Source organism: Lissotriton vulgaris, chromosome 3_1 (assembly GCF_964263255.1).
Source record: "Lissotriton vulgaris chromosome 3_1, aLisVul1.2, whole genome shotgun sequence".
Classification (NCBI taxonomy): Eukaryota; Metazoa; Chordata; class Amphibia; order Caudata; family Salamandridae; genus Lissotriton; species Lissotriton vulgaris.
Genome location: NC_141689.1, coordinates 697793761 through 697821673, shown reverse-complemented (window position 1 = coordinate 697821673; position 27913 = coordinate 697793761). Strand labels below are relative to the sequence as shown.

The following is a 27913-nucleotide window of genomic DNA, read 5'->3' as shown; positions in this document are numbered from 1 at the left end:
AGTTGCCATGATTTCACACACTTGGAAGATTTTCCGTTTCCAGGGATGCAGAGAGCTTTTGCTGATCCTGATGTGATTTACTCTTACTGAGCGGAGAGGTAACGGGGTCCCCCAAACAAGCCTAAGAGACCTTCTTTAGTTTATAAATATAGTTCTTATATACGGAGGGTTTTAAAACTAGGCGCTATACGCCCTATTTTCACCATCATTGTAATATGATTTCTCCTTTTGTATTTTATGGAATTCTAACAATGCTGAACATATTATTTCTAATTATATGTCTGCTTATGTTGGCTAAAATACTGCACCTGAGATCACGTCGTTAAAATAAATATTTTAACCTTACCCTTGCTTCTAATTTACTCCTGTTGTGGACTGGTATGAGAGTATAACAAACGCGTGTTCTCACTTCCCACCATTCCTGAGTTTTGCACTAAGTCGCATGTTCTAGGTTGTCTAATCATTGGTTACTTTGCTATAGGACGAAGAGCTAATGTGACGCTGATGCTAGCTGATTGGGGTTTGTCTGGGTACTGAGGTGAGTTTCTGGTCCACCACAATTCACTGATGTCCTAGGTCTCTGTGCACAGTTCTGTGTATGAGCAGGATCCTTGCAACATCATCAGATCTATCAGGTTGAAAAAGAGTCCTCCACTAAATGTATGCACTCTCAGAAGTTTGTTCTATGAGTTTATGGAGAGGACTGGCTAGATTTGGCTGCAGTAATCTATGCATAAAAGGACCAATGCACTGCCCAAACATGGATGATTCAGTTGGAGTCTGAAATAGGGAAACAATCTAATGGAGCAGATGGAGAGATAGAAGATATTAATAGTCACAATATTCACTTGTGCGATCATAATAATTCTTAGTCAAAGATGACAATGAGAATTCTCACCAAGCTTAAGGGTGCAGGGGTAGCACCCATGAGACGGAATCAGTCAAAGGTAAGTGCCTGAGGGTTACCACTGCCTAGGAGCAAACTCTCTATTTCATTTCCATTCACGCAGAGACGTAGGCCATCCAGTGTTGCGAGTGGAAAAGACTTTCACCAAAAGAGTGGCAATACTATTGTTACTCTTGAAGTGCTATATAGAACCGTTAAATAAATACATACATAAAAGAGTGGTAATTTCTAAAGATTCCTTAACACAGATGTGTTGCTAAACAAATAATGGAAACATTATCACAAATCTAACCCTTACTTACAATAATTACTAAACTCAAATCAATTTTTTCTGAATTGTACAGAAATGCCTGACTAATTGGGGTTCTAAAACTTTGACTAGTACAATTTATATTCTCTAAAATGGGTATTATATTCGACTACCACTCCCTGCTCAATGTCACAAAAGGGGCTCTGTCGTTCGGAGGCAGAGTGAGGTCTTCTCTGACATGTACAGAGTTGTAGAGTATGTTATTGTGAGAAAGTCTTCCTTTTCGACTTGATCACCCCCACTTCTGGCTGATACTGGTGGTTACTGACTGACTGACTGCCATGGGCTCTGCTGCCCAGTCCCAGGCCCAGGCCCAGTGCTCTGTTTAAAAGGTAAATGGCAATTATGTGCAATTACAGTTGGTACTAACAACCTACCTGCAAGTCCCTAGCATATAGTAAAGTATATGGTAACGCATGTAGGTTTAATGGCCCAGTAGATTTATTGCACTTAAGTGTAAACAGCTGTGATGCCTGCTGTCATTTTTAAAGTGAGACCCGACTTGCAGGCTGCTATTAAAATAAAACTATGATTGAATTCGACTTTGGAATTAACAGGCACTTCCAAAGTCTTAAACTACCTTTTTTATATATACAAGTCACCCCCAAGGTCAGTCCTAGGTGCTCTAAGGATAGGGTACCATGTTAAAATACACAGGAACATTATAAAAGATGTTTTATATGACCTGGTGAGGGAAAAATAGCCAATTTAGTTGTTTCCACCTTATAGTACATTAGCTCCACAGGTTAGCATGGGATGGCTTTATTTAACACACATAACGTCTATCTTTAGACGTGGAGAAGTGTGGCTCAATGGTTAGAGCGGCAGACCCTGATGCAGAGGTCTAGCCCGGGACCAGGGTTCAATTCCCCGCCTCGGCGGGTCTTGGGCTCAAAATTCGACGGACCTGATAATTCTCGTCTCAGTGCCTATTCCAATCATGGAGTCCCACTCTGCAACTCTGGGCAATAGCTTGCTTATTTATTTATTTATTTTGAGAACTTTTATATAGCGCGAACAAGATCTTTGCAGATAACAGAGCGCTTTACATAGGCAAGGGGTAAGAGGTAGGGTGGGTACACGTGGGAGCATGGTTAGGAAGGTAGGACATCAATGCAGGTAATACAAATAGGAGGGAGTATGAACAATCGGGTAAGGTCGATAATACAGGTAAAACACATGTGCAAATGGATCAAACAAGAATACAGATCGACGCAAAGTCTTAAAAGATCAAAAGTAGTAGTTCAAGTGTATTTAGCCATGAGGATAGCTTTAACTTCATTCTTAAAAAGAAAAGTGGAGGAGATGAGCCTGGTCTCAGGAGGGAGTGAGTTCCAGATCCTAGGCGCCATTCCTGAGAAGGAGCGTTTGTAAGTTCTTTCCTTCCGGAATCTTTGAGGCTTCAGCAGAGGATTCTTTGTGCTTCTGGTGGTTCTGGAGCCGCCGGAAATTGTCAGCTTCTGAGTGAGGTAGCCAGGTGAGTTCAGGTGAATGGCCTTGTGCGTCAAGCAGGCAATTTTCAGATGTATTCTGGCTTCAAAAGGCAACCAGTTCAGGGATTTAAAGTCAGGGGAGATATTGAGTGTTTTTTTGATCCAGTGATGAGTCTCGCTGCCGCGTTTAGTGAAGCTCTTAGGGGTGCAGTTGTAGTTAGGGGGAGACCGCAGAGGTCGATGCTGCGGTAGTCTATGCGAGGGATGATTAGTGCTTGTACTGCAGTTTGGAAGTCTTTGGCTGGGAGGAAAGGTTTAAGTTTCCTCAAGGTATTTATTTGGAAGTTCGCTCCCTTAGTTGCCTTGCTGATATGCTGCTGCATGTGGAGATTGGCGTCAAGTGTTATGCCTAAAGATTTTGCTGAATCCACTATGGTCGGTTGTACATTGAGTGCAGTTAGGTGTTTAAGCCAGGTTTGAGTGGTAGAGATTTTTGCGGGAGGTGAGATCAGAAGGAACTCAGTTTTCATAGCATTGAGTTTGATATCGGCCAGCCAGGATTGGGTGCTTCTGATCGTTGAGTTCAGACGCATGATGTCTTTGGGGGATTGTAGTCTGAGATATAGTTGAGTGTCATCGGCGTACATGTGAAAGTGTACATTGGATGCTTGTAGCAAGGTGGTGAGAGGTTCCATAACTAGGTTGAACAAAGTAGGGGATAGGCAGGATCCTTGAGGGGCACCTAACGATACAGGTACTGGGGAGGACATCAAGTTGTTGCTCTTGAATTTCTGAGACCTGTTGTGTAGAAAGGAGGTGAACCACTGAAGAACAGTCCCAGAAAGACCCATTCTTGTTTTTAAGAGTTCGAGTAAGTTCTCATGTTTCACAGTGTCGAATGCTGAAGAGAGATCAAGAAAGATGAGGTGGCAGGTATCATTGTGATCTAAAATTTGGAGGGAGTCGTCAATTATGCGAGTCATAGCCTTTTCGGTACTGTGCCCTGCTCGGAAGCCTGATTGATGAGGGTTGAGGAGATCAAGCTGTTCTATGTGCTTTGTCAATTGTAGTTGAACGCATTTTTCCAACAGTTTGGAGAGAGTGGGAATGTTGGTAATAGGACGGTAGTTGTTTAGATCAGTGGGGTCTGCTGTTGGTTTCTTTAGTAAAGGTTTTAACTTGTCCAACTTTGAGGGAGTCAGGGATGGTTCCTTGTTGAAGTGAGCTATTGATAACTTTAGTCCAGAGTGGGAGGAGCAAAGGGGTGAAGTCTTTTACAGCGTTAGCAGGAAGAGGGTCATTGAGGTGATTGGATGGTTTCAGGGTGCTGAGTAGACTGTCAATTTCTTCTTCAGAGTACGTGTCAAAGGATGACCATGTCGCATTGTTTTTTGGTTCATTGGGTGTTATGCAGTGATGTTTGGAGTAGAGGCTTGCGTCAATGAGGAGATCGCTCATGTTTGTGGTCAGTTTTTTGTTTAAAGAAAGCAGAGAAATCTTCACAGGAAGGTGCATTGTAATCGCCACGGTAAATTTGTGTGTTTTGCCGTCCTGAGTTGATAGAGATTGTGTCCATGAGTTGTTGGGAGAAGGCGAGGTTGTCCCCAGGTGGGTGATAGATGATGTGCTGTGAACTAACAGGTTTGTTTTTACTGATGACATCAAGGCAGATGTATTCACAGGAGGTAAGAGAGGGGGCGGAGACTTTATTAATTGAAGGGTTGCTCTTGTAAATGCATGCGATTCCACCGCCTGTCTTCCTGGGTCTGTCAAGTCTAATGATGCAATAGTTGGGGGGGACTAGGATATCCATGATAGGAGTAGAACATTCAGTTAACCATGTTTCAGTTAGGATGGCTAGGTCAAGGTTCAAAGAGATGATGAGAACAGCGACCTCCGAGGAGTGTCTTTGGGCCGATCTACAGTTGAGAAGTGTGCATTTGAGTCTGGGGGTGAGGAGGGGGGGGATCTAGAGTGAGGGGGACTTTTGTGAGGTTGTTGGGGACGGAGCCTCTGTTGTTATGCGTGGGGTGTCTGAGAGGGTTGAAGAGAATCGTAGGAACATATGTGCAGAGTAGGGTGTGTATGTCGAGGTCCGAAAGAGTCTTGATGGTGCGTCGAGGGCTGTTGGAGGTATTGCGGGAGGGGATAGAGGTCCACTGTGGGGGGTGAGTAGGGTGTGAGGTTGTTAAGTTGTTAGGTTGAGAAGTGGAGGTGGGAGGGGGGTGTCTGGTGTGTGTGAGGAGAAACTCTTTGAGGGTGTGGAGTTCTTCTCTCACTTGGAGGAGGATGGACATGATCGTGTCCAGCGTGGAGTTGGGTAAGGGGTTGGGGGTGGGGAGTGATGGCGAGCAAGTGTCTAGATTACTGGAGAAGGGGGGGAGAGGGGTGGGGGTGTTAGTGAAGTGGTTGGAGTTGGAGTTGGCAGTGTTAGTAAGTGTGTTGCTGTTTGGGTAGGTAGGGAGGTTGGGGGGGTGAGTGAGAGGATTAGAGAGGGTGTTGGTGTTATTGGACAGGGAATCACTGATGGGGGGTGAGGCAATTGCGGGACGTGTGGAGGCTGGGTGTTGCGGGGGTGACAATGTGGTAGAAGGGAGTGAGAGTGGGGGGGAGAGGTTGAGGGAGGAGTGAGGGCCAGGAGTGGCGGGAGTACAAAGAGTAAGGGGGGGAGAGGTTGAGGGAAAAGTGAGGGCTAGGAGTGACGGGAGTGCAAAGAGTGGGGGGGGTGATGGGTTGGGAGAGAGTCATGTTGTGTTGGGTGCTGTCAGGTGAGGTTGGTTGTTCTGAGAAGCTAGTCGGAAGAGTGGGGTTCTGGTTAAGTGGGAGTGGGGTAGAGGGGGTGTGGGTGTTGGTGGCGGAGGGGAGATCCGCGTCTGGGATAGAGGAGTGTGATGTGTAAGTAGCCGGGGTGATAGAGTAGAGTACTGGAGGGAGGGAGGAGGTGCGTGTTAGTGGTAGGAGGTGCTGTGAGGTCGAGGATGTTGGGATTGGGGGCCAGATGGTATGGGATCTGAGCATTGGAGATGTATTCTTTGAAAGTGGGGAACAGGTTGTCAAATAGGTTGAGGTTTCTGTCTGTGGATTGAATTAAGATAGTACCGTTATTGTAGATAGTGATGGATGCTCTAGCTGGGTAGAGTTGGGATGGTGTGGTGGAAAGTGTTATGCCATGGGCAGTTTTCCTGGTGGTCGATATGGTGAGTAGGGTGAGGAATGCTTTTCTCCATTGTGCTCTGCGTGTAGTGTGAAGAATGATATCGGTGCTCTTAGCTCCATTGATGAGGGAGTAGTAGGTGTCTAAAAAGAGGGTTTCAGGGTGGGACTTTAAAAAGTTTTGTTTAAAACGTTTTGCTTTTTTTTTGGAGAGGTCTGGGGGGTAATTCATTTTATATGTGTGTTTGCCCGTGGGTTCCATGTTGGACAAAGGGGAAGAGACAGGTGAGGGGCGCTGTGAGGGTAGGTGTAAGAAAAGAGCTATGGTGTGCGCGGGGGAGGTGTGGGAGAAGAAGTTAGGAAGTGTGTATGGAGGGGTAGAGGATTTGACTAGCCTAAGATGGCTGCTTCGTTAGTCATGGTGAAGAGATTAGGATTGACTAGTCTAAGATGGCCGCCAGGATAGAGAGGTAGCACAGAGTATAGTAGTCCTATGTTTGTTATTATGTCCTGAGATCAGAGATGCAGACAGGTTTCGAGGAAGTCCTGTTTCTATCTTATTGGGAGGGTAGGTAGAGGTGAGTCCTATGTCTATTTTGGAGGGCCAGGGGAAGGCAGTGCTTTTAGATTAGCTTTGTGAGGGTCTGGCAATTTGTTGTTGCAGGTTTATGACCCCAGCCATTTTGGGTGAAAGATCTGTTTTCTGAGGGAGTCAGGGAAATGGAGAGTAAATACTACAGTTTTATGGCCCCAGCCATTTTGGGCAGAGATCACAAAAGTTTAGTCATGTAAAAACAGCTTAAAAGCGGTACAAAAATGAAAATGAAAAACTGAGCAGGATGCACGATACCTTGCCATAGTCCTGGGGTCGTTTTTTGTACAAGATGATTAATCTGCTGGCTTCAATACGCCCTTTTTCCACGTTGTCGGTGTGTAGCTTCCTCTTTTCCACTTGTAGGTTCCAAAGAAATAAAGAACTCAGTTAATGAATGATAGCCGATTGTAGTGCTATCAGCGTTGTTTTGATTTATTCAGTGCACTTCCTGGGGGGGCGGGGCTATGAGGCGACTTCTCTCCGAGTTTGATCGCAGCGCGGTCCTCCCGGGGGCCGCCGAAGCCGTAATGCAGCCGACCCGCCGCCCAGCTCTCCAAGAAGCACTGCAGCCCCACCGCTACTGTTCAGGGGCTCCGCCGCCATCCACCGTCATAGCTCCCGGTGGACACTCCGGTGGGAGGGGAGAGGACAGAGGTGCCTCCGCTTGTGACCGGCGATCAGGGCAGGCTCGCACTCCCCGTCAGGGGCAGCGATGAAGATCGGGCCAAAGGTGCCCACTTAAGACCGGTGATCGCAGCAGCCACGGAAGGCAGATACGGCAGGCAGACAGACACGGCGGGCTCCAACCCGCCGCCGAAGATCCGCTGAGAGTGTCGGGCCCCAGACGACAACGCTTCTCCGACGCCCACAGCCTCCCGGTCGATCACAGATTACTGACCGCAACCAACCTCCTCGGCGACTGCAGCAGCCACAGCAGGCTCTCACCCACCGTCCTGGGCTCCGCCTATGATGATGATGATCCGGTGAAAGTGGCAGGGGTCCCAGCCGCCAGTGCTTCAGGTACGTGTGTTACACCATACACTTCAATCCAGTTACTTTCAGGTTGCAATCCAGTTACTTTCAATCCGGTTACTTGTGTTCCTCGTTAAAGATGAGTGCTAACAGGGATAATTCCAAGAAGGGGATCCCAAGCACTAGGAGCTCCGGACTTAATCTCCACAACGTCCCCCACAATGCTAAGGATGCCTGGTCTCCACCTTGGGGGTGCCCAGGAGTGGACGCCTCACAGGGAAAGCCAGGAGAGGTTCCACAACGGTATTCGTACAAGCGCCTTGAGACCCTTGCGGGTGAGTAGTGCACTATACAAATATCAATTTACAATTTACATTGAGACAGAAGTGAGGTAAAATAATACTTCAAAGTATGAAAATAATAGTTGCAATAAATCCAGTAATTTGACATGGTTGTTGTTATTATAATTGCAGGAAAGTCGTTTTAGAACTGCTCTCTAAAAGTTACCTAAAGTCAGCCCTGAAGCAGCCTCCTCTGATAGGTCAGTCTTCGGCAGGCTGAGCCAAGCTGCCTTAATGAGGTGTGAAGTGGCCTATGCTAAACCAAAGGAAATATCTGGTGGGAGGAGTTCTGCAGTTACAGAGCCAGGACAGAAAGGTGGTGGGTAGCTAAATTGGTCTTCAAAGAGGGAAAGACACTTGAGACGGGACCCGGGCCCAGATTCACTTCCAGCAGCCCCAGCCACATAGGGGTCCTTGTAATTGCATTAGGTGAGGGGTTGGAAAGGGAAAGTTGGGCGCATCTGTAGGTTGGCCTAGGCCGAAATGAACCTCCAGGAGAGAATTTCTCCATTTTGATTTTTGTGGAATAGTGCTTTCTGAGACAACTAAATGCCGCACTTTACGAGAAGGGGTCTTCAGAGAGGGTGGCACCCTGTACCTCATTGGCCAGGGTTACCCCCCCCTTTTTTGCTGTATTGCCACCTCAGGCCAAGATAGATGAACTTGCAACTTGGACGAGCACAGAATTCCTGTGCAAGAGCTAAGGGAAGGTCATCCTTATGGAAGATGAAGCCTCACACACAATTGTGCCATTCTTAATCAAAGACGGGATCCAGATTTGTGAATTGAAAATACCTCATAGTTCCTGTGGATAGCCTTTATTAATTGGGGACCGCATAGAAGGTTACAAATAAGTGGGATGCCCACAAAGACGCCATCCGCAACCACCACCACCTCATCAGGACCACCAAAAGGACCTCCTTCACAGACCGTCTTGACAACAACGCACACAACAGCAAGGAGCTCTTCACCATCGTGAAGGAACTCACCAACCCCAGCTCCAGCACCAACGACATCGCAAGCCCTATGCGACTCCCTCGCCACCTTCTTTCACCGGAAAATCGCCGACATCCATGACAGTCTCAAACCCCGGATGACCCCTGCAGACATCGCTGCACCGGACCCACCGCACCCCACCTCCCACGACACATTGACAACCTGGACCAACGTGAGCATCGAGGACACAATCAAGACCATGGGTAAAATCCACTCTGGATCCCCGTCCGACCCTCTCCCACACCACATCTTCAACAAAGCCAGCAATTCCATCGCACCCCACCTGCACAAAATCATCAACCTCTCCTTTGAGACCACCACCTTCCCAGAGAACTGGAAGCAAGCAGAGATCAACGCCCTGCTGAAAAAACCCAAGGCGGATCAGAGCGACCTCAAGAACTTCCGACCCATCTCCCTGCTTCCGTTCCCAGCAAAGGTCATCGAGAAGTTAGTTAACACCCAGCTCACCCATCACCTCGAAGACAACAACATCCTGGACCCCTCCCAAACAGGATTCTGCAGCAACCACAGCACCCAGATCGCCCTCATCGCCGCCACAGACGACATCAGGATCCTTCTAGATAACGGAGAGACCTCATCCTCCTGGATCTCTCTGCCGCCTTTGACACCGTCTGCCACCGCACACTACGCACACGACTCCAAGATGCAGGCATCCGGGAGAAGGCCTTGGACTGGACCACCTCCTTCCTCTCCGGCAGAACTCAGAGTCCGCCTCCCCCCGTTCCGGTCCGAGGCCTCCGAGATCATCTGCGGCGTCCCACAAGGATCTTCCCTCAGCACGACGCTGTCCAACGTCTACATGGCACCACTAGCACGCATCGCCCGACAGCACAACCTCAACATAATAGCCTACGCCGACGACACGCAGCCAATCCTCTCCCTCACGAAGGACCCTCTCACCGCAAAATCCAACCTCCACCAGGGAATTAAGGCAGTCGCCGACTGGATGATGGAAATCCCACTTAAGCTGAACTCAGACAAGACGGAGATCCTCATCCTCTGGTCCAACCCCTCAGCATGGGACGACTCATGGTGGCCCGCATCACTGGGGAGTGCCCCCCCGGCCACACCAACCACCCACGCAACCTGGGAGGCATCCTCGACTCAAAATTCACCATGACCAAACAATAATAATAATACAGAGTTTTATAAAGCGCGAACAGCTACCTCGCGAGGAGGTGTCCCGGCGCTATATGAACAAGATATTTATTGACCATGAGGGCTAGGGGTGTTGGCGTCTAGCGCGGTTGGGCGAAAAGCCAGGTTTTCAGCAAACGCTTGAAGCATAACTTGGAGGGGGCCTGTTGAAGAGCAGGGGGCAGGTAGTTCCAAAGTGTCGCCACATTGGCCGAAAAAGTTCGTCCTCCCAGCCGAGCTCTTTTTGCTCTAGGAACTGCAATCTGAACAAGGTTATTGGATAGGAGGGAGCGAGCTTGGGTGTATCTTGGCAGTCGGGCTTTCAGATAGTTTGGACAGTTGCCCTACAAAGATCTGAAAGCCAGTGTAAGCGCCTGTCTTGACAGGCTTTTTGGCCCTAGTGGGCAGTGATATAGACTTTAATCTTGCTCACATCTAGGATGTGTGTTCCTGGCTTGTGTTGGCCCTTTTAGGCCCTTTCTTTCAGACATAGAAGAGGCCATCTATTGCCTATTGGCTTTGGCCTGTTATTACTGCTTATAGTAGAGGTTGGATCCTGTGGTCCTGACTTTATATTACACATTGGTATGGTTTATGTAAGTACTCTGACAGAGCTAAGGGTTATTTCATCCTTCTCAGGCGTACAGGCCTAGAACTAGAGGGACTCCATGTTGATGGAGCTGAGAGGCTTCAAGGGAAAAGGTAAAGTTTATAGTTAAAGCTGTTGTTCGCCCTAAGCGAACCGGAGAGAACCGGCCAGAGCTGAATCTAATCAGGAAGTGTCTCTGGGCTCAGGTCTCTAGACGAAACAAGCAGCTGGTCACTGTGGGAGCGTCTAGCGCAAGGAGCCTGGTGCATGGGATTGGTGGGAGGAAGCTGCTGGCTGGGACTTTCCATGAGGAAACAGCATTCTATATCAGCGAAGTGCAGAGGCGGAGTCAGTTAGTTGAGCTGGAGTGGTAGAAGAGAGAGTTGTTGGAGTTGCAAAGAGAGAGTTCGAGCTAGAGAGAGAGCTGAGCTGAAGTTGCAGTTAGTTGAATTGGAGGAGCAGAGAGTGTTGGTAGAGTTGGAGGAGTGGAATTGCAAGAGGAGAAGAGACAGAAAATGCTTGGAACAGAGAGAAGACAAACAGACAGTCAGTGAGCTGGAACTGAAGGAAGCAGTCAGAAGCAGTTACTTATCAGGAGGAGTTGTGAATAGCTGGAGTCTGAAGTAATGCCTTTTAGAAGAGACTGAAGTTATATCGTGGATTAACCTGTGGGAGCAGCTGGAGTTAATTGGACATTGGCACAGAAACATTGAAACAGAGTGAACAAGCTAGTGGAATGAACAGTGATCAGAGCGGCAGGAACCATTAGATTGAAGTTGGAATGTGGAGAGAGTCCGTGGGGGAGAGAAATCCAGTGCAAAGTGATCAGCGCAGATGTGTATCCAAGAGTGCAGGAGAGAGAGAGTCTGAGATGAGCCAAGACACAGACGAGAGAGGAGCCCAGATGACAGCTAGAGCAAGACTTCACACTCATAAGGTGATATCCTTCCTTTCCCTAGGCTATTATATGTCTAATCCTTTTCTTTCAGCGGTGTGTTAAAGTTCAAGAGACCCCACTGATAACCCTTTACAATTACACCTTAATCTTGTCCTTATTCCCTAGGCTATTGTATGTCTAATCCTTTTCTTTCAGCGGTGTGTTAAAGTTCCTGTTAGTCAAGAGACCCCATTGATAACCTTGCATGTGCATTTTATCATTGTTAAAATAAACTCTAGACGAAACAAGCAGCTGGTCACTGTGGGAGCGTCTAGCGCAAGGAGCCTGGTGCATGGGATTGGTGGGAGGAAGCTGCTGGCTGGGACTTTCCATGAGGAAACAGCATTCTATATCAGCGAAGTGCAGAGGCGGAGTCAGTTAGTTGAGCTGGAGTGGTAGAAGAGAGAGTTGTTGGAGTTGCAAAGAGAGAGTTCGAGCTAGAGAGAGAGCTGAGCTGAAGTTGCAGTTAGTTGAATTGGAGGAGCAGAGAGTGTTGGTAGAGTTGGAGGAGTGGAATTGCAAGAGGAGAAGAGACAGAAAATGCTTGGAACAGAGAGAAGACAAACAGACAGTCAGTGAGCTGGAACTGAAGGAAGCAGTCAGAAGCAGTTACTTATCAGGAGGAGTTGTGAATAGCTGGAGTCTGAAGTAATGCCTTTTAGAAGAGACTGAAGTTATATCGTGGATTAACCTGTGGGAGCAGCTGGAGTTAATTGGACATTGGCACAGAAACATTGAAACAGAGTGAACAAGCTAGTGGAATGAACAGTGATCAGAGCGGCAGGAACCATTAGATTGAAGTTGGAATGTGGAGAGAGTCCGTGGGGGAGAGAAATCCAGTGCAAAGTGATCAGCGCAGATGTGTATCCAAGAGTGCAGGAGAGAGAGAGTCTGAGATGAGCCAAGACACAGACGAGAGAGGAGCCCAGATGACAGCTGGAGCAAGACTTCACACTCATAAGGTGATATCCTTCCTTTCCCTAGGCTATTATATGTCTAATCCTTTTCTTTCAGCGGTGTGTTAAAGTTCAAGAGACCCCACTGATAACCCTTTACAATTACACCTTAATCTTGTCCTTATTCCCTAGGCTATTGTATGTCTAATCCTTTTCTTTCAGCGGTGTGTTAAAGTTCCTGTTAGTCAAGAGACCCCATTGATAACCTTGCATGTGCATTTTATCATTGTTAAAATAAACAGAGAGGCCTGTTCTTAGTGAACCGACATGTGCCTTGTATTCTTGTTCAATCATGGTAAACTGGTCCTCTAGTCAGGAATTGTTTGCATGAACGGATGAGAATCCCGATCAGGTAAGGAGTGACTGAGCAAATAGGAGGAAAGGGAACATTTGATGCCAAGAGCAGAAGGTACATATTGTAATTCGGAAAACCATACCAATTTTTATTACTGTAGTAGCAAACCCTTAGTGAATAGGGAGAGAGACTTCCCAACATAGAGAGACAGAGAGCTGAAGGTATTCATAGGAAAGTGGTCGTCATTGGTAAGTGGCGTTAATGAGAGCGCTGGGGAGGAGACCAGTGTGGAGGCCTGCCGGATTGCGGGCCGTGTGTAAATGAGAGCACCTAAGACAGAGGGGTGTGTAGGTCTGCCGGATTGCGGACCGTGTGTAAATGAGAGTGCTGGGACTGCAGGCCCATGTGTGTATACCCACAGGATTGTGGCATGTTAATGAGAGCACCAGGGAGGACACTGGTGTGTAATGAGATCGTCTCTAGGGAAAGAGGCGTTAATGAGAGCACTGACTGACGTTAGTGTGTAATGGTAGATAATCAGAACTGCCCCAGGGTAGATTAGTCTGGACCCATGAGGTCGCGAGACTATGAGGTATGAGTGTGGTGTAGGGCAGGGATGTCCTTAGTAATCAGTGAGTATTCTTAGTATCCCTATAGATTTAGTGGTGTTTCTGATAATATGAGCTTATATATTGCGAGTTCCCCATCCTCAGGTAGGTACCCAGGTGCCTGGATAGATGGTCCTGAGGAGGGAGATGGTTACGTTCCGACTGGGTTAGAGGGGCTCTTAGGAGCTGATCCCATCTGGTCCAAAAATCCTGTCGGTACAGCGCCTTAAATTTTATTCTGCTTGCTACTGGTAACCAATGAAGGGAGAGAAGATGCGGAGAGACTGAATGCTTGAAGGGGATCCGCATTAATAGTCTCGCAGCCGCCTTTTGGACCAGTTGCAGTCGCTGTATTAGGTACTTTGGTAAGCCCAGATACAGGCCGTTTGCGTAATCCAGCCTAGATATCACTGTGGCATGGATTACTGTTTTTCGGCAACTTGCTGGTAAGAGTCGTAGAATCTTACGGAGATTCCTCAGCTGACACAGACAGCAGACAGCTATTTGCTGGATATGTGATGCAAAGGACAGACTGTCGTCCCACCGCACCCCCAGATTTTTTGCCGAATGGCTAGGCGAGGGGGCTTGTCCCATCTCTGCCGGCCACCAAAGTTCAGATGGAGGAGGGGGGCCTTTGCCGAAGAAGATCACTTCCGTCTTGTTAGCGTTAAGTTTTAGTTTATTTGTGTTCATCCAGCAAGCCACATCTTGGAGACAGCCTTGAAGCTCAAAAAGGACGCCTCCAACACTTCTGAATATGGAAACACCAGTTGGGGGTCGTCGGCATATGAAATTGCCTTGACCCCCCAGTGGGCAATCAGCGTGAAGAGTGGAGCCAGGTAAATATTGAATAAAAGTGGGATAAGAGCCGAACCCTGAGGGACACCGCAGCTGAGGGCCTTAGGTGTTGAAGAAACGGTCCCTAGCGCCACCTTCTGTGTTCTCTGGGTCAGATACGACTGTAGCTAACCCAGTGCCTGGTCCTGGATGCCTATCTCCGCCAGTCGTGACAATAGTTTAGCGTGGTCGACCGTATCAAAAGCGGCCGACAGATCCAGGAGCACCAGCATCGCTGAGTCTCCTGAATCCATCGACCACCTCACTGACTCTGCCACCTCAATTAGTGCAGTTTCAGTGCTGAAGCCGGGTCTAAAGCCTGATTGCGTCTCATGTAATATTTTATTGTCTTCAATGAATTGATTCAATTGGCGCTGGATTACTTTCTCAAGCATTTTGCCTGGTGCTGCCAGCAGAGAAATCGGACGAAGGTCCTTGGGGTCCCCATTTGGTTTTTTCTTTAGCGGGAGGAGAGTGGCATGTTTCCAAATATTCGGGAACACCCCGGAGGAGATGGACATATTCCATATTTGCTGATTAGTGGGGGCCACAAAATCAGCTATGGTGTTCCAAAGTTTAGGAGGGCAGGGATCGTCAGGTGATCCTGACTTGCATCGACTTAGTTCTTGCATAACCGTATTAAGAGCTATCAAACAAGTCATTGCAGTCTCCTCCACCTGCTTCAACACCCTCCGCATGCTCCGCAAGATATAGAGATGGATCCCGACAAACATGAGGAAAACAGTCACCCAGGTCATAGTCAGCAGAAGACTCGACTACGGTAATGCCCTCTACGCCGGAGCCTCGTCCAAGCTCATCTACAGACTGCAGAGAATCCAGAACGCCTTTGCACGCCTGATCCTCGACATCCCGCGCCGCGACCACATCACCCCCCACCTGAAGAACCTGCACTGGCATCCCGTCAACAGGAGAATCTCCTTCAAACTCCTGATCCACGCACACAAGGCACTCCACAAGACCGGACCAGCCTATCTCAACAGTTGACTCTCCTTCTACGTACCCAACAGGAAAATCCGATCTGCTGACCACGCCCTGGCCACGGTCCCGCGCATCCGTAGAACCACTTCCGGAGGCAGGTCCTTCTCTCACCACGCTGCCAAGACCTGGAAGACCCTTCCCCTCTACCTACGACAAGCCGAAAACCTGCTGACTTGCAGGAGACAACTCAAGACCTGGATGTTCAACCAGTAGCAGCAGCTACCCCCCCAGCGCCTTGAAACTCTTACGGGTAAGTAGTGCGCTTCACAAATAAATGATTGATTGATTGAGAAACAACGACTAGCATCATCTCAATAGCTAGCCCAACGTTTCTGCCCTCTTTGGATAGCCCTAACATGTCTGGGCATTCCTCAGGGCCAAGGATCCCTAACTATCTCCTAGTGCCACTGTGACTATATGTTATTTTTAATTCAGGAATCTGGAGCGTGCCCTGGTGGTAATGTCCTACCAGGGTGGGGAGAGGTTGCTGATGATGAAGCATGGCACAGTTATGTATGTGAGGCTTGTTCTTCCATAAGAATGACCTTCAATTTCCTTTGCTCGGCCACAGGAATTCTGTGGTCGTCCAAGTTGGAATTTCATCTAGCCTAATCCAAAGTGGCAATACAGCATCAGGTATTTCACCTATAGCTGCCGCACCTTTTTAGGTCTCGCCTGTCAATGCGCTTGCGCATTGAGCTTGCGAGAATATAGGGGCTTATCCAGAGGTTAACCAAACTGGCGATTTCATCCAGTGCCCGTGAAAAGCAAGCTCAATGTGCAAGCGCATTGGCATAAAGCGCGTGCACATCAAAGCCAGCCATCTGTTCCCCAGCTCCTCCCTCCTCCCCTAATTATTCACGGCCGGCCGGCCGGCCGTACTTTCACTTTCACGGCCGCCAGGCCGTGTCTCGCGTTTTATTTTAACTTTATTTTTTTTCACTTGTTCCCCTAGTTATGCTCAATGGTTATTGCAATTCTAACTCAAAACTCCTCCAAGTGCCAAGCTTTTAATTCACCCATTTCCCGTGTTGCCTTTAGCCCCGCCATCCCCTCCTCATTCTTTACCAGTTGAAAATTCCCTGCTCCACTCCCCACCCGTTGTTTCTGTGAAGTGCTGTTAGTGCCTCAGGCAAGTGAAACATGAGGCGGCATCTTGGCGCCCACTCCCTGCCAACCACTCTCCTTTGTTTTTCACACTCACTCACCCCGCCCCCATTGTGCGGCATCACAGTTCCCATAGTTTGATCACGGCAATAAGGCTACTAGTATTGACAACAATATTAGGTGATTGAGACAAGGTGTGTTTGTTCAAAGGCTGAAACACCGTAGGTGCAAGTGCCCTGGAGCGCCGCTGCCGGGCGTATTAGACACGACGGCGCCTAACTAAACGCCAAGCTTCAGTACATTTAAAGAAGGTTGCACTGCTTCCACAGATAAATAACATATTTGAAGAAGAGTGGGATGAGATCAAAGCGCATGTGCGATGCTGCACTAGCATGGAATGTGGCTCTGGCCGGCGTATCCCGCCTGACAGTGCAGCTGTGCAGAAGGCTTCTCTATAGCAAGCACTGACAAAGCCAATAGGTTTCGCCTAAGCAAAATCTACTGGGTGTGTCAATGATTATTATTATTATTTTTTACACATTGCTGATGAGGCATAAGATTAGCAAAAAGAACTGCCAAATTTGATAGGCTTGCTCTGGGGGGACGGGAGGCAGGAACGCTTGGCTTTGCCAATGCTTTTCTTTACATAGCACTTACTGTTTGGTTGCGCTTTAAGCAACATATGTCACCTCCACCAACTACCTAAACCAATGGAACTAATTTTGTCAATCTCTGCATCAGCCTGAGCGAGTGAGTCTAAACAGCACCTCTGAATTTGACCTCATTAATTGAATGATTACCTTCGGGTCGGCGGCGGACATGCGACAACCACCCGTGATCCTGGGAGGTTTAGATACTAAGCTCGGTTTTTAAGCAAGTTGGTAGATTAGCGCTTTGAACAAAAAAAACGTCCTCAAGAAAATGAAAAGCAGACCGTCTTACAGAATGTCAAACAACGTAAGACTGCACTGCCCAGGTTATTTTAATGAAAGTGTCCTTCAATGGAATATTTTCCAAGATTTTACTAAACCTTTCTCGTAGCTGCTTTCTAATATTTACATTTCATAACTGTTTGTATGGTTTGTACTAACCCGGAAGAAACCCAAACTGAGGGGAGCATGGGGGTGAATTTGCAGCGCACACTATGAGGACAGATCTCAACAAATGCAGCTAACCCACTGAGCTATCTGACCTCAAAAGAAAATAAACGAAGACTCAGCTCCTCACAACAGACAACAAAGAGGTTCTAGCAAACAAGCATTTGCAATGCAATAGGTCTTGCATTTGTGAGAGTCTGAGCTATTGATATTGTAAATAACCATGCCTTTTATTTTTGTTTTCGTTTTTATAACATAAATAAAAGGCATTGTCATTTAGTAGTTGTTTCTTGTTGGCCCTACATCCCTGCAATGCGATGAGAACCAAGACCTCCAGGAATCACAAAGCCTCGCGCTGAAGCAAGCCGCTGTCGTTGTAAAGCAACACAGGCCTGTCGAGGAGACCAGCTCAATGTTGCGAGAAAAAGAACCAGAAAAGTGACAAAGTGTGAAAATAATATTTTGACCAGCCCGAACCACCGCATCGTATCTGACCCGCAATCCATCACGGTGGCCCTGAAACTTTGACTTGGTCCCAGTCAGGTGCAGTCAGATGTCCCAGGTTGGAACTTTATGCTTTAAGCACTAGAACACCTTTTTGACATTTATTCTTTAAGCATTCATATCTCTGGTTCTCTACATTGGATTTTAGTCGTTTTGGTGTCATTCTAACCATAAAAATACTTTCTATTTGTATAACTTGGTGTAAGATTTTTATTGTGTTACTTATTTTATGTTATTGGTGGTTTTAAATGCTTTATACACCTGTCTCCCAAGTTAAGTCTGACTGCTCGTGAGTTAAGCCTGAGTGCTCGGGAGTTAAGCTAACAACGGTTGAGCAAGGGTAATTTATTTTTGGCTTGGCTGGACTTTATTTGTGATTGTGGTGCATTACTAAGTGTAGGTGTCTACCTTCCCTTACTAATACACCACCTTCCAACAGTTGCTGCTACACACCAGACCACACCAACTAATTCTAAAACCCATTGCTCAAATGACCATACATACCGTTATGTCTGTAACAAGTGGCTCTTCAAGAGCCTAAGGAACTTTGTTTATCATGATCGACAGGCAAAGAATGACAAGCGATACAACTTGTATTATTGCACAAAACAACACCAAAATATTTACAAAAGTAACTCATGACATCCACAACGGCAGTTACAGCAAGTGCTCCACATTGATAGGCTTACAAATAGATGTAAATAGCTCACTTACATTCTTTTACTGTGTGAATTCAAATTAGAATTATGAAGACAGTCAAACAAATAGGAGACAAAAAATGCCACTTTACCTGTGAACATCTGTGAAACTAATGAATTCTGTGCTAGGGTCTATCTGGTCAACACAGGTCTGAATTTCTTTGTGTACATTGACAATCTCCTCCGATACAAGGCTGGTAATTTGACTGTATTCATCAAAAATTCCTTTTCTGGAGAAAAAAAACAATATATTCACCCAGTAATATTTACTAAGAAGAGATTCTGCAAACAAAACATCTTATAGTCTAATACTATTTTATTTAAAGTTCAAACATAAGATTTTACACTTATCGGTAACTTTGTGCCCCACCTGGAATTGTTCCACTGTGAAAAGGAGAGAACTCAGTCAAAGAAAATCTTGTAGCTAAAGTATGATCCAAAGGAAGGTCATTACATGCTTCACTAGGTTGACCTCATCACGCTGGGTTTCAAGTGGCTCTCAAGCATGGCCCAAAGATCATACAAAAACATTTCACTAGATAACATTATAAGTCAGCTTAAAGCTACACTAGAGTGCTAGGTGGCTCACAAAGGATGGGGTAATCGAAAATAACTCCTATGAATTGGCAATCAGCAAGAAAAGGATAGCTGATGCAGTCTGTCGGAGCCTTAAACATATACAAGTTACCCATAGGGCAGTTCCTGCAGCAGGATATTGTTGAGAGGCTATGCCCCGACCTGCCAATGTTATTTCTGTCGAAATTTCCAGATGTGGTCCTATGTATGACGACTGAGTCATGGTCCAGAGTGCGAATCACACTTTTAGGAGACGTACAAGATAAATGAATATAGCAACATTTTGATGAATTAATGCAAGCATATGTCATATGGGGCAGTTTTTATCCAACAGCTTCATTACGAGAGAAATATGACTGACATGGGGATTTAGAAACAGAACCACCAACAGAAGAATTAGTAAACTTACTATTCACGATAGAGGGCAGTAGGGAACTAATACCCTTATTGAACACTCCACTACTTGTCTTGTTTACAGGGGTTCTAACAGATCTGAGGGAGAAGTAGGAGAGAGATTTGGTTAGGGGCATTCCAGACACTGAATATGCTCGACTGTAAGCCACTCTCTACTGTCTCTAAAAATGAAAGAATTAAATTGCTGCAGTATAATTATTTACAAAGTATGTATTTTGAGAAAGTGCCTCTGATTGCAGCTGATTTTTGACTGTGCACTTGGAGACTGCTAACCAGACCCCAGTGAATGTGCCCTGGCTCTTAAAACATGTTCAAATTGACTTGCTCCTACTTGGCATATTTAACTTTTCTATAAAAGGCATAGGATATGGTATCCCACAATACACCCATGCAATGGAAAATTAAATGACACCTGTGGGCTACAGCACAAGAGTCAACCCACTAGTGCTATAAGACAAACATGACTCCAGGCCTACCACTGTTGCCAATTTTAACACTGCAACCCAAGCTGTCAAATTGGCCTTTTTGACAAAAGAAAACCTATCTTTTAAATATTAATAAGTTATCCCATGTTGGCCTTGTAGCCCACAAGGCAGGGTGCACAGTATTTAACAGTAGAACGTGTATAACACCAAAAAGATATTTTCACTACACAGAAACACTAGGAAGCAATATTAAATAATCAATCTGCTGTCTAAGGCTAGAGACCAGCTAGGAAAATGGTTGTACTATTTGAAATATTTCTTAATAGCTCAACTTAATTATAAAAAAAATGGATGTTTAATAAATATTATAGGACGGGTACTTTTAGAAGTTACCTTTTTCCTACCTGAAGCTCTTGAAGTCTATTTTGCATTAGCTTCTAATTTTCAACCAGCTGGTGAACAGCCCTGATGAGGTGTTAAAACTGTTCCCAGAGCAGAGGCAGAGGCAGTAGCCTAGATGTGTGTGTGTTTTGGCTCCTCTGGTAGGAAGTAAAAACAATAATTTCCCTTTGGACTGTTTTGAAGCGCACTATCTATAACTCATACCACATCCATACACAAGTAAACCAATACCACCAGCGAGTGTCCCAAAATCACTAAAGCTAATATATAAAAATGCTTTATTAAATAAATCCTTTTATTTTTTTTTAAACACCATAAAAGTACACTAAAAAGGCAAATCAATTATTGTGCCATGGATCAATTCCCAACTCTAGTAAATCACATACACAAAATAATACTAATCAAATTCAACGCGGGATAATGTAATAGACATTAAACTTTTGACATTTAAAGCATTAATCCAACAGTAATTTCATGATAAAAGCCTCATTGTGTACAGTTCTATCTTTGACAAAAAACAATTCGATTTAGAGCTTTTTTGTAGCAGCGTGACGTGTTCCGGTGCTATAAACTGATCCAACCACCTTCTTCAGGCAGTAATAGTTGAAATCACCCAGAACTTCAGCAGAAATGGTGATGATGTGGTAATAAGTTCTTAAGGGATCAAACTCCTCCAGAATAAAGTGTTGTTTCTCGCATGTGTCCCGTGATAGTTTAAAAAGAGGGACTCTCTTTGAGCCTGGCACCAGAGAAAGGTACGACTTGACTAATCCGATTATGGAACAAGATAGACTCCAGATTATCGAACCTTCTTGCTGCACCCACTTCTCCTTACAGTTAAAACCAGTTGTCGGAGCTAAAAAGCCTGCTGACACGCTCAGGTCAAAGTTCGTTTTGCTCAGCTTGGAGCTTATCTTGCCAAAACCAATAGTTTCACTGGAACTTCACCCAACACCTATCCGAAATCGTGGCTCCTTCCTCGCATACAGCCCCAATGATGGATTTTGACTACCAGAGAAAAAGAATAAGTGTCAAGGTAAAACATTGGACCGGGTGGACCCTGGTTAGTGTATTCGACCTGCACTAAATCGCAGTCAGCCTGAAATTATGCCTAGGACCCAGTCTATTGCAGCCATTAAGTATACTTGTTGCTTTTCACATTTTGGAGATACTTTTACTCAAATCTTTAAAAATTCATATCTCGGATTCCCCCTTAATGGATTTTGCCTTATTTTGCTCATTAAGTTATTCTCTATTTTTATAAATTGAAGTGGGATTTTTATTGTGTTGTGTTTTTGACTTTTACCTATTTTAGTACTTCTTCATATATTTTCTCTAAGTTAAGCCTGTGTGCTCTGTAACGTAGCTACCAGGGGTTGAGGTCAGATTTTAATTACTTAGATCTTTAACTGGACAAGATAGCGTGGTTACTAATTTTAGTAGACCACAATCCACGTCAACTAATAAACCACTTTTTCAAATGTAATCCAGAGGGCAGAGAAGGTAGGTCTAAACACACGTAGAACATGTCTAAAGTATGGGAAAGATGGGATCGTTTTTAACCACAGTCTGAAACTGTTCCATCATTGGGAAATATTGGGCAGCTGGAAGACAACATTACTGAGTCGACAAGAAGATCAATTTACTGAAACTAGACACTAGATGGATTTAATGGCCTGGATCAAAAAAGGAAACACCTAAGTGTAAATACCTACTCTTGGCCTTATGGTTGGACAAATAAAAACATGGTGATGAGATGGAAAACAGTCAAAGCCCAGGAAGAAAGCATTGGCTAGCAGAAGTACAGAAATAGGCAAAGGCGCAAACAATACTTTTAAATATCAAACAGAATGGAGGGAGTATTGTTTCTAAACTTCAAACGATTATCTGTTGATGCTAGCAGACAAGAACAAGCATTGGCAAATCCAATAGGTTTCTCCTTTGAGACCTAGCGGCTTTGCAAATGTTTTTTAGGGGTGCTGTACAGCTTTCCGGATTCTCTGCAGAATGGCTAACGAGTAAACATAAAAAGACAGTATGAGATTCCACCGGTCTCATTTTGTAGATGTGCGCAACTAGCATACCTACAAAATGATGCAAGTGCTATTTTACCTTGTATTTACCAATCTGACTTGGAGTAATACATATTTTGTTAAAGTACTGCTGAAGCATTGTTTTCCTATTTTGAGGCACGTGTGGGGGGAAGCAACATGGGGGCTTGTGTGAGGTGAGTCAGCACGGAGGGCGTAGTTGGGGAAGGAAGCAATACTGAGGGCAAAGTAACAAGGAGGATGAAGTAACATGGAGGGCAAAAGCAACAACAGGGGGAGCGGAAGCAACCAGGGGGGTGCGGGTGAGAGAAGTAATACAGAGGGGAAGGGGAAGCAACACAGGCAAGAGAGGAATGAGGTGCTTTGGGGGAGAAGCATACAAGCTAGAGAGAGGAGCGTGGAGCTGTTAGGGGAAAGCACACAGTTGAGAAAGCTACCAGCAGGAGAAGCATACAACACTGAGGGTGATGGAGGAAAAGCACACATGCAAGAGAGCAATACAGAGCACAGCAGGACGGGAGGCAATATAGGAGGGAGACAGCTGGAACACACATGCACTCTCATTGAGTGATTAAATAAAAAGCCAAAAGTAGTACATCAAATGTGGTTAGTGGAGGTACACAGGTAATGTGACCATGCCCCAGGGGAGGAAGAAGTACAAACTTAGGAAGTAAAGACCAATATTAAGCTGACGAATAAAAAGCAAGCAAATGAGAGTGACTATAAAGCCAACCTTTGGGTGAGCTCTAATCCCACTGTAAGGTGACGATAGGTCTTTTTGGCAAGAGACATATTGTGCTGTCTGTTAGGAGGGACATAAAAATTTGGATAGAACACTGTTGAAATTGCCATGTTCAATGCTGGAATATCTACTTTCATACTGTCTGAGAAAAAAAGGTTTGCTCATTGTGCAAAAGTCAACCTTGATGAAGGGAAAGTAAACTTTACAGAAAGGAGCCTATCAATAACGAAAGACCTAAGCTACACCACAAGCACATCATGTATGAATTACACTCTCAAACACACATTAATGGGCTTCTATATACACCTTTAGCAAAAGTGATTCATACAATTAACCCCCGAAGAGCGATCATTTGCATGGAAAGGGTAGATACCCAACTTAGATGTACAGACCTTCTTCTATTTGTTTGGTGTTTACATATGGTTTACTATAAAGTCAATTGCAAATATGTTACCATATAACAAAATACAGCTTACATGTAGTGTTTGTCCCTGCTACAGGAGTTTCAAATGAATGATTCATATATGCCAAAAGCATGTTATTGTTTTGAAAAGCATTCAACATTTATTATTTAAATCTTTATTTCGACATACGACTGTCCTAAAAGAAACACAATAAAATACAACTTTAAGAATGTTGAAACATCAATTACTATGGGGAATTTAAAAAAGGAAATATAACACACATTATCCAACATCATGGGATGGGCGTGTCCCTTAAGCTATCCCTTTAATACAACAGGAACTCATTACCTCCTACCAGGTTACACCACTCAAGATAGTTCATTATCCCAGACATTTCCTCCTGATGTTCCACATTGAAGCCAAAAATGTTGTGACCCCAAAAACAATACATGGCGATAAGTCAGTTTTTAATATTCGGTATGATTGATGGTATGGTCTAATACCCAGATTTTTACAGATGGGAATAATCCACTTCTTCCTAGGGGTTATATAGGAGGGACAGAAGAAGACCATGTGTACATCCGACTCTAGTTCGGCATCGCACAGTGGACAGTTTGCAGGGGCGTTATGGTACCATCGTGCTGTTAGACCTCTGAGCGGTAGGGAGTCATATCTCCATTGGAGGTATAGCTTCCTGTGAGCACTCGGGCTGATTATGTCCAAGACAGACTCAAATTTGTAATTATCCTTTTGCTCGAGGAATGACAGTCAATGGCCCTAGTTTGGGGTTAGATTGGTAATCAGACACGTTTTTGTGATAGTATGTTTTCACCAATTCCCGCCGGGATAGCCCACTACACTCTTCTGCAGGGTTCTTCCAAACTTGAGGATAACCCAATCTATCAAACTCTTGCCTAATATATTTTAACCATGGGATATTCCAGATGTTTGGTAGTTGTAAAAGATCAGTCAATTCATTCCAGTAACTGGCCAATTCGGAAGTCGCCCATAGTCGTCTCCAGAAGGTCAGAGGTTTTAAACCTAGTTCCTCCTTTATTGATCTGAGTCCCAAGTCTAATCTAGTGGGGAGAAGGGGCGTGCCGGATGATAGAGATAGCAGCTGCCTGATAAACCTGTTTTCAGTGGTAATAATGTCTGAGTAGCAGCAATGTCCCCATAACTCGCCCCCGTAAATCACCGCACCCCGTGCTTGCAACTTAAAGATTTCAAGAGGAGGAGACACAGGTTTAAATGTAGTTTGTTTAAGAAGTTTAAAAATCTCGCCTATTTTTTGGGAAAGCTTTAGTTGGGATTTGGTCTGGTGGTATGCCCAGGTCATCCTCATTCAGAGTTAGGCCTAGGTATTCGAATGTTGAGACCCTTTCCAGGCGGACACCTTCTATGATAGGGTTAGGGCGAGTCGTTGTCGGTGGGTTAAAAATCATATACTTTGTTTTTGATTTGTTTATTTCCAGGCCCCTGTCATGGCAGAAGGCAACAAAGGCATCCAGGACTTTCTGTATACCCATTGGTGTCTTTGCGAGCAGCAAGGTATCATATGCGAACATGATCACAGAGATACCTGCTCCCACCAACCTAGGAGCGTCCCTATTAGGGACCCTGTTCAGGTAGTCAATCACCCCATTAACAAAGAGGCAAAACAGGGTCGGTGCTAATACACAACCCTGCCTTAGCCCTTTGCCTACAGGGAAGCTTGCCGACAGGGTCCCTTGCCTCCCACATCTTACCCTTGCAAAGTTCTGTGAGTGGAGGCGAATTAGAATGTGTAAAAGGGGCGGGGGTATACCTAAATCCCTTAGTACACTCCAAAGTTTCCCCGTGGGACCAAATCGAAGGCCGCACGGAGGTCAACAAAAACAGTATGCAGCGAGCCCCCCTTTATTTAGACCATTTTCCAAAACAACATCTTTAATCTAAAAATCTGGTCGACGGTGGATACCTTCTTTCGGAAGCCTGCCTGGTAAACACTCAAGATTTCTGAATCTTCTACCCATTCTGAAAGGTGATCCAGGATTAGCCTTGAAAAGAGTTTCTGCGAAACATCTATTAGGCTGATAGGCCTATAATTCGACGGCAAGAGAGGTGAGCCCTTCCTAAATATTGGCACCAGCTCAGCCCCCAGCCAAGTATTGGGAGGAGCCATCCCCCCTAGAATTACATTAACGATTTTTTGGAGGTAGGGGGCCCATATCTCGGGTTCCTGTTTGTATAAATTCCCCGGTACCTTATCCAGGCCTGCCGCCTTACCCGTGGGGAGGTTTGCTATTCTGACCTCCGTAAAGGAGAAAGTAAGCTCAGACCGGTCACATTCTGAGGAGTTTACCTTTGGAGGTATGTGCCCCGAGAGGTCGTTGGATGTTTCCTTGTAAAGGTTGGCAAAGTGTTTTTCCCAGACCTCAGGTGAGATGTTCGGTGTCACTGCTTGTTCAGGCACCACCGAGCCTGTACTAACAATTTGCCAAAACTTACGGGCATTTTTGACCACCAAAGCTGAAGTTAGATCGGCCCATTTGTCAGCTTCCCATTCCTCCCTGGCATGGCGTGTAAGGACCCTGTATATTTGCCTCCTTATTTTTATTAGGGGCCTGCTAGTGTTTTGGTTTAGTGCCTCGAGGAGCTCCCTTTTTGCCTGTCTACACGCCTTATTGTACCAGGATGGCTTCCTATAGTGGCCAACCTTTGTTACACCAACAGGATTTAAGTTTATTTTATGGCCCTAACTAATGCTTTGTGCAGGTTGCCTAGTTTTAAATGGAAGTCACCCGGGGGGTGCTCCGGGACAAGTGCGGCAACACCCTCAAGTGCTGGGATTATTTGAATATACATTTTGGCCAATTCGGTTGGGTTTTTGGCCAGCTTGTCCCATCTTATCCTGCGTCTATTACTGGACAGTATAGCTGTGTTTGAGTTGTCACCTTCAGCTAAAGGCACCTCACCAGCACCAGGGATCCCAAGAACTAGCGTCAGTGGGTCATGGTCGCTCTCCTCCCTCTGTATGATCTTAAAATCTACAATTCTTTTCCACTCCCTGCATTCAATAAACATGTAGTCTAGGCGTGCCCTCCTTCCTGATTGAGAAAAAGTAAAGGCTTGTGGCACATCTGACTTCACACGCCCATTGCATGCCCTTATCGAGTGGGTCAATGTTCGAGTTGTGATCTGTAAAGCTAATGGGGACCATACTCTCGCAACGGGTCCAGCTACTTGAGGGATTCCCCACACATCGTCCTCTTCCTGGTTTACTGCATCCAGTAAACCGACCAGGGGTTCGAACTGGGAATTGAGGTCACCTCCCACCACGTACATAACTCTCTCCGGGAAGTGGGTTAGAAAGGTGGACAGTTCATCAATAGTTTTCGAATTGTCCGAAACACTAACTGGCCTGGAATAAACATTTATAACTCCAAATCTAAAACCATTCGGCCACTCTAAAATCAAGCACTGGACATCTGAAAGTGTCTCCAGGGTTTTAACACTGCAACCCAAATGCGTTGCCACCCAAATTGTTAACCCCCCCGAAAGCGGCCTTTTCCTGCCCATTTAGGGGGAACTGAATATGACGCAAATCCCATGCGGTGTTGCTCCTCCCGTGCCCATGTTTCTTGGAACATGCATATGTCGGCGTGGTCAATGTATGCGCCCCAGTCTGGGCAGACTAGTTTATTACAGAGACCCGCTATGTTCCATGAAAGAATTTTAAGTAGCTTACAATCAGTTGGCACCCTAGGTAAAGGTTTTGGGGAGTGATGTATAACAATATTCTCCTGACTGTTAGGCACAGGGATGGCTAGAGGGTCTTTGGTACTTGTCACTTCCAGTTCAGACTCTGAAATTGTTTTGGAATGGGCTGCCCCAAAACTCCTCTCCTTTCCGTGTTCTTGATTCAGTCAGTCTACCTCTTCAAGACAAGTAAACCTATTGGGTGCATGTAATTTATTTGCATTGGGAATTGATATCTTGGGGGCCTATACCTTGTCCCATCTATGGCAAAACCCACCCTAGTCCAACCTTCATCACCCCCCAGATGTCCCTTGTTGTTATTTCTTGGTGGGTAAAAAAAGGAAAGCGGTAGTAGTTGGATACTAGTAGTTCCCGAGCCCCCTAGCCAATTGGTGATATGTTGGACGATCTGGGAGCTCTTAAAAGTGACCAAGATGCAATCCCCCTTAATCTCCTTTCTGGCATGCCCCACCAATGGTACCCGCCTGACCATTAAGATGTCCCCCCTCAGATTTGATGGCAATGGTCTGTGGATATTCAGCCAACTAATCACCTTATTTCTAAGGGAGTCAAATGGTTCCGTCATGTTGCTGGTAAGTTCTGGGACTCCAGCCAGAATTGCAGTGTAAGCAGCAGCTTCTGGGGGGAGGTTGACTGAATGTGAAC

General features: G+C 45.7%; 1 protein-coding gene across 1 annotated transcript in view; it reads right to left on the bottom strand.

The window, feature by feature from the left end:
* The window catches only part of FER (FER tyrosine kinase), a 1097899-nt gene that overhangs the window by 787985 nt on the left and 282001 nt on the right, over window positions 1-27913 (bottom strand). The window contains exon 6 of the mRNA XM_086961004.1: window positions 18585-18722. Coding sequence (XP_086817130.1) covers window positions 18585-18722 — 138 coding nt within the window. The remainder of the gene's footprint in view (window positions 1-18584; window positions 18723-27913) is intronic.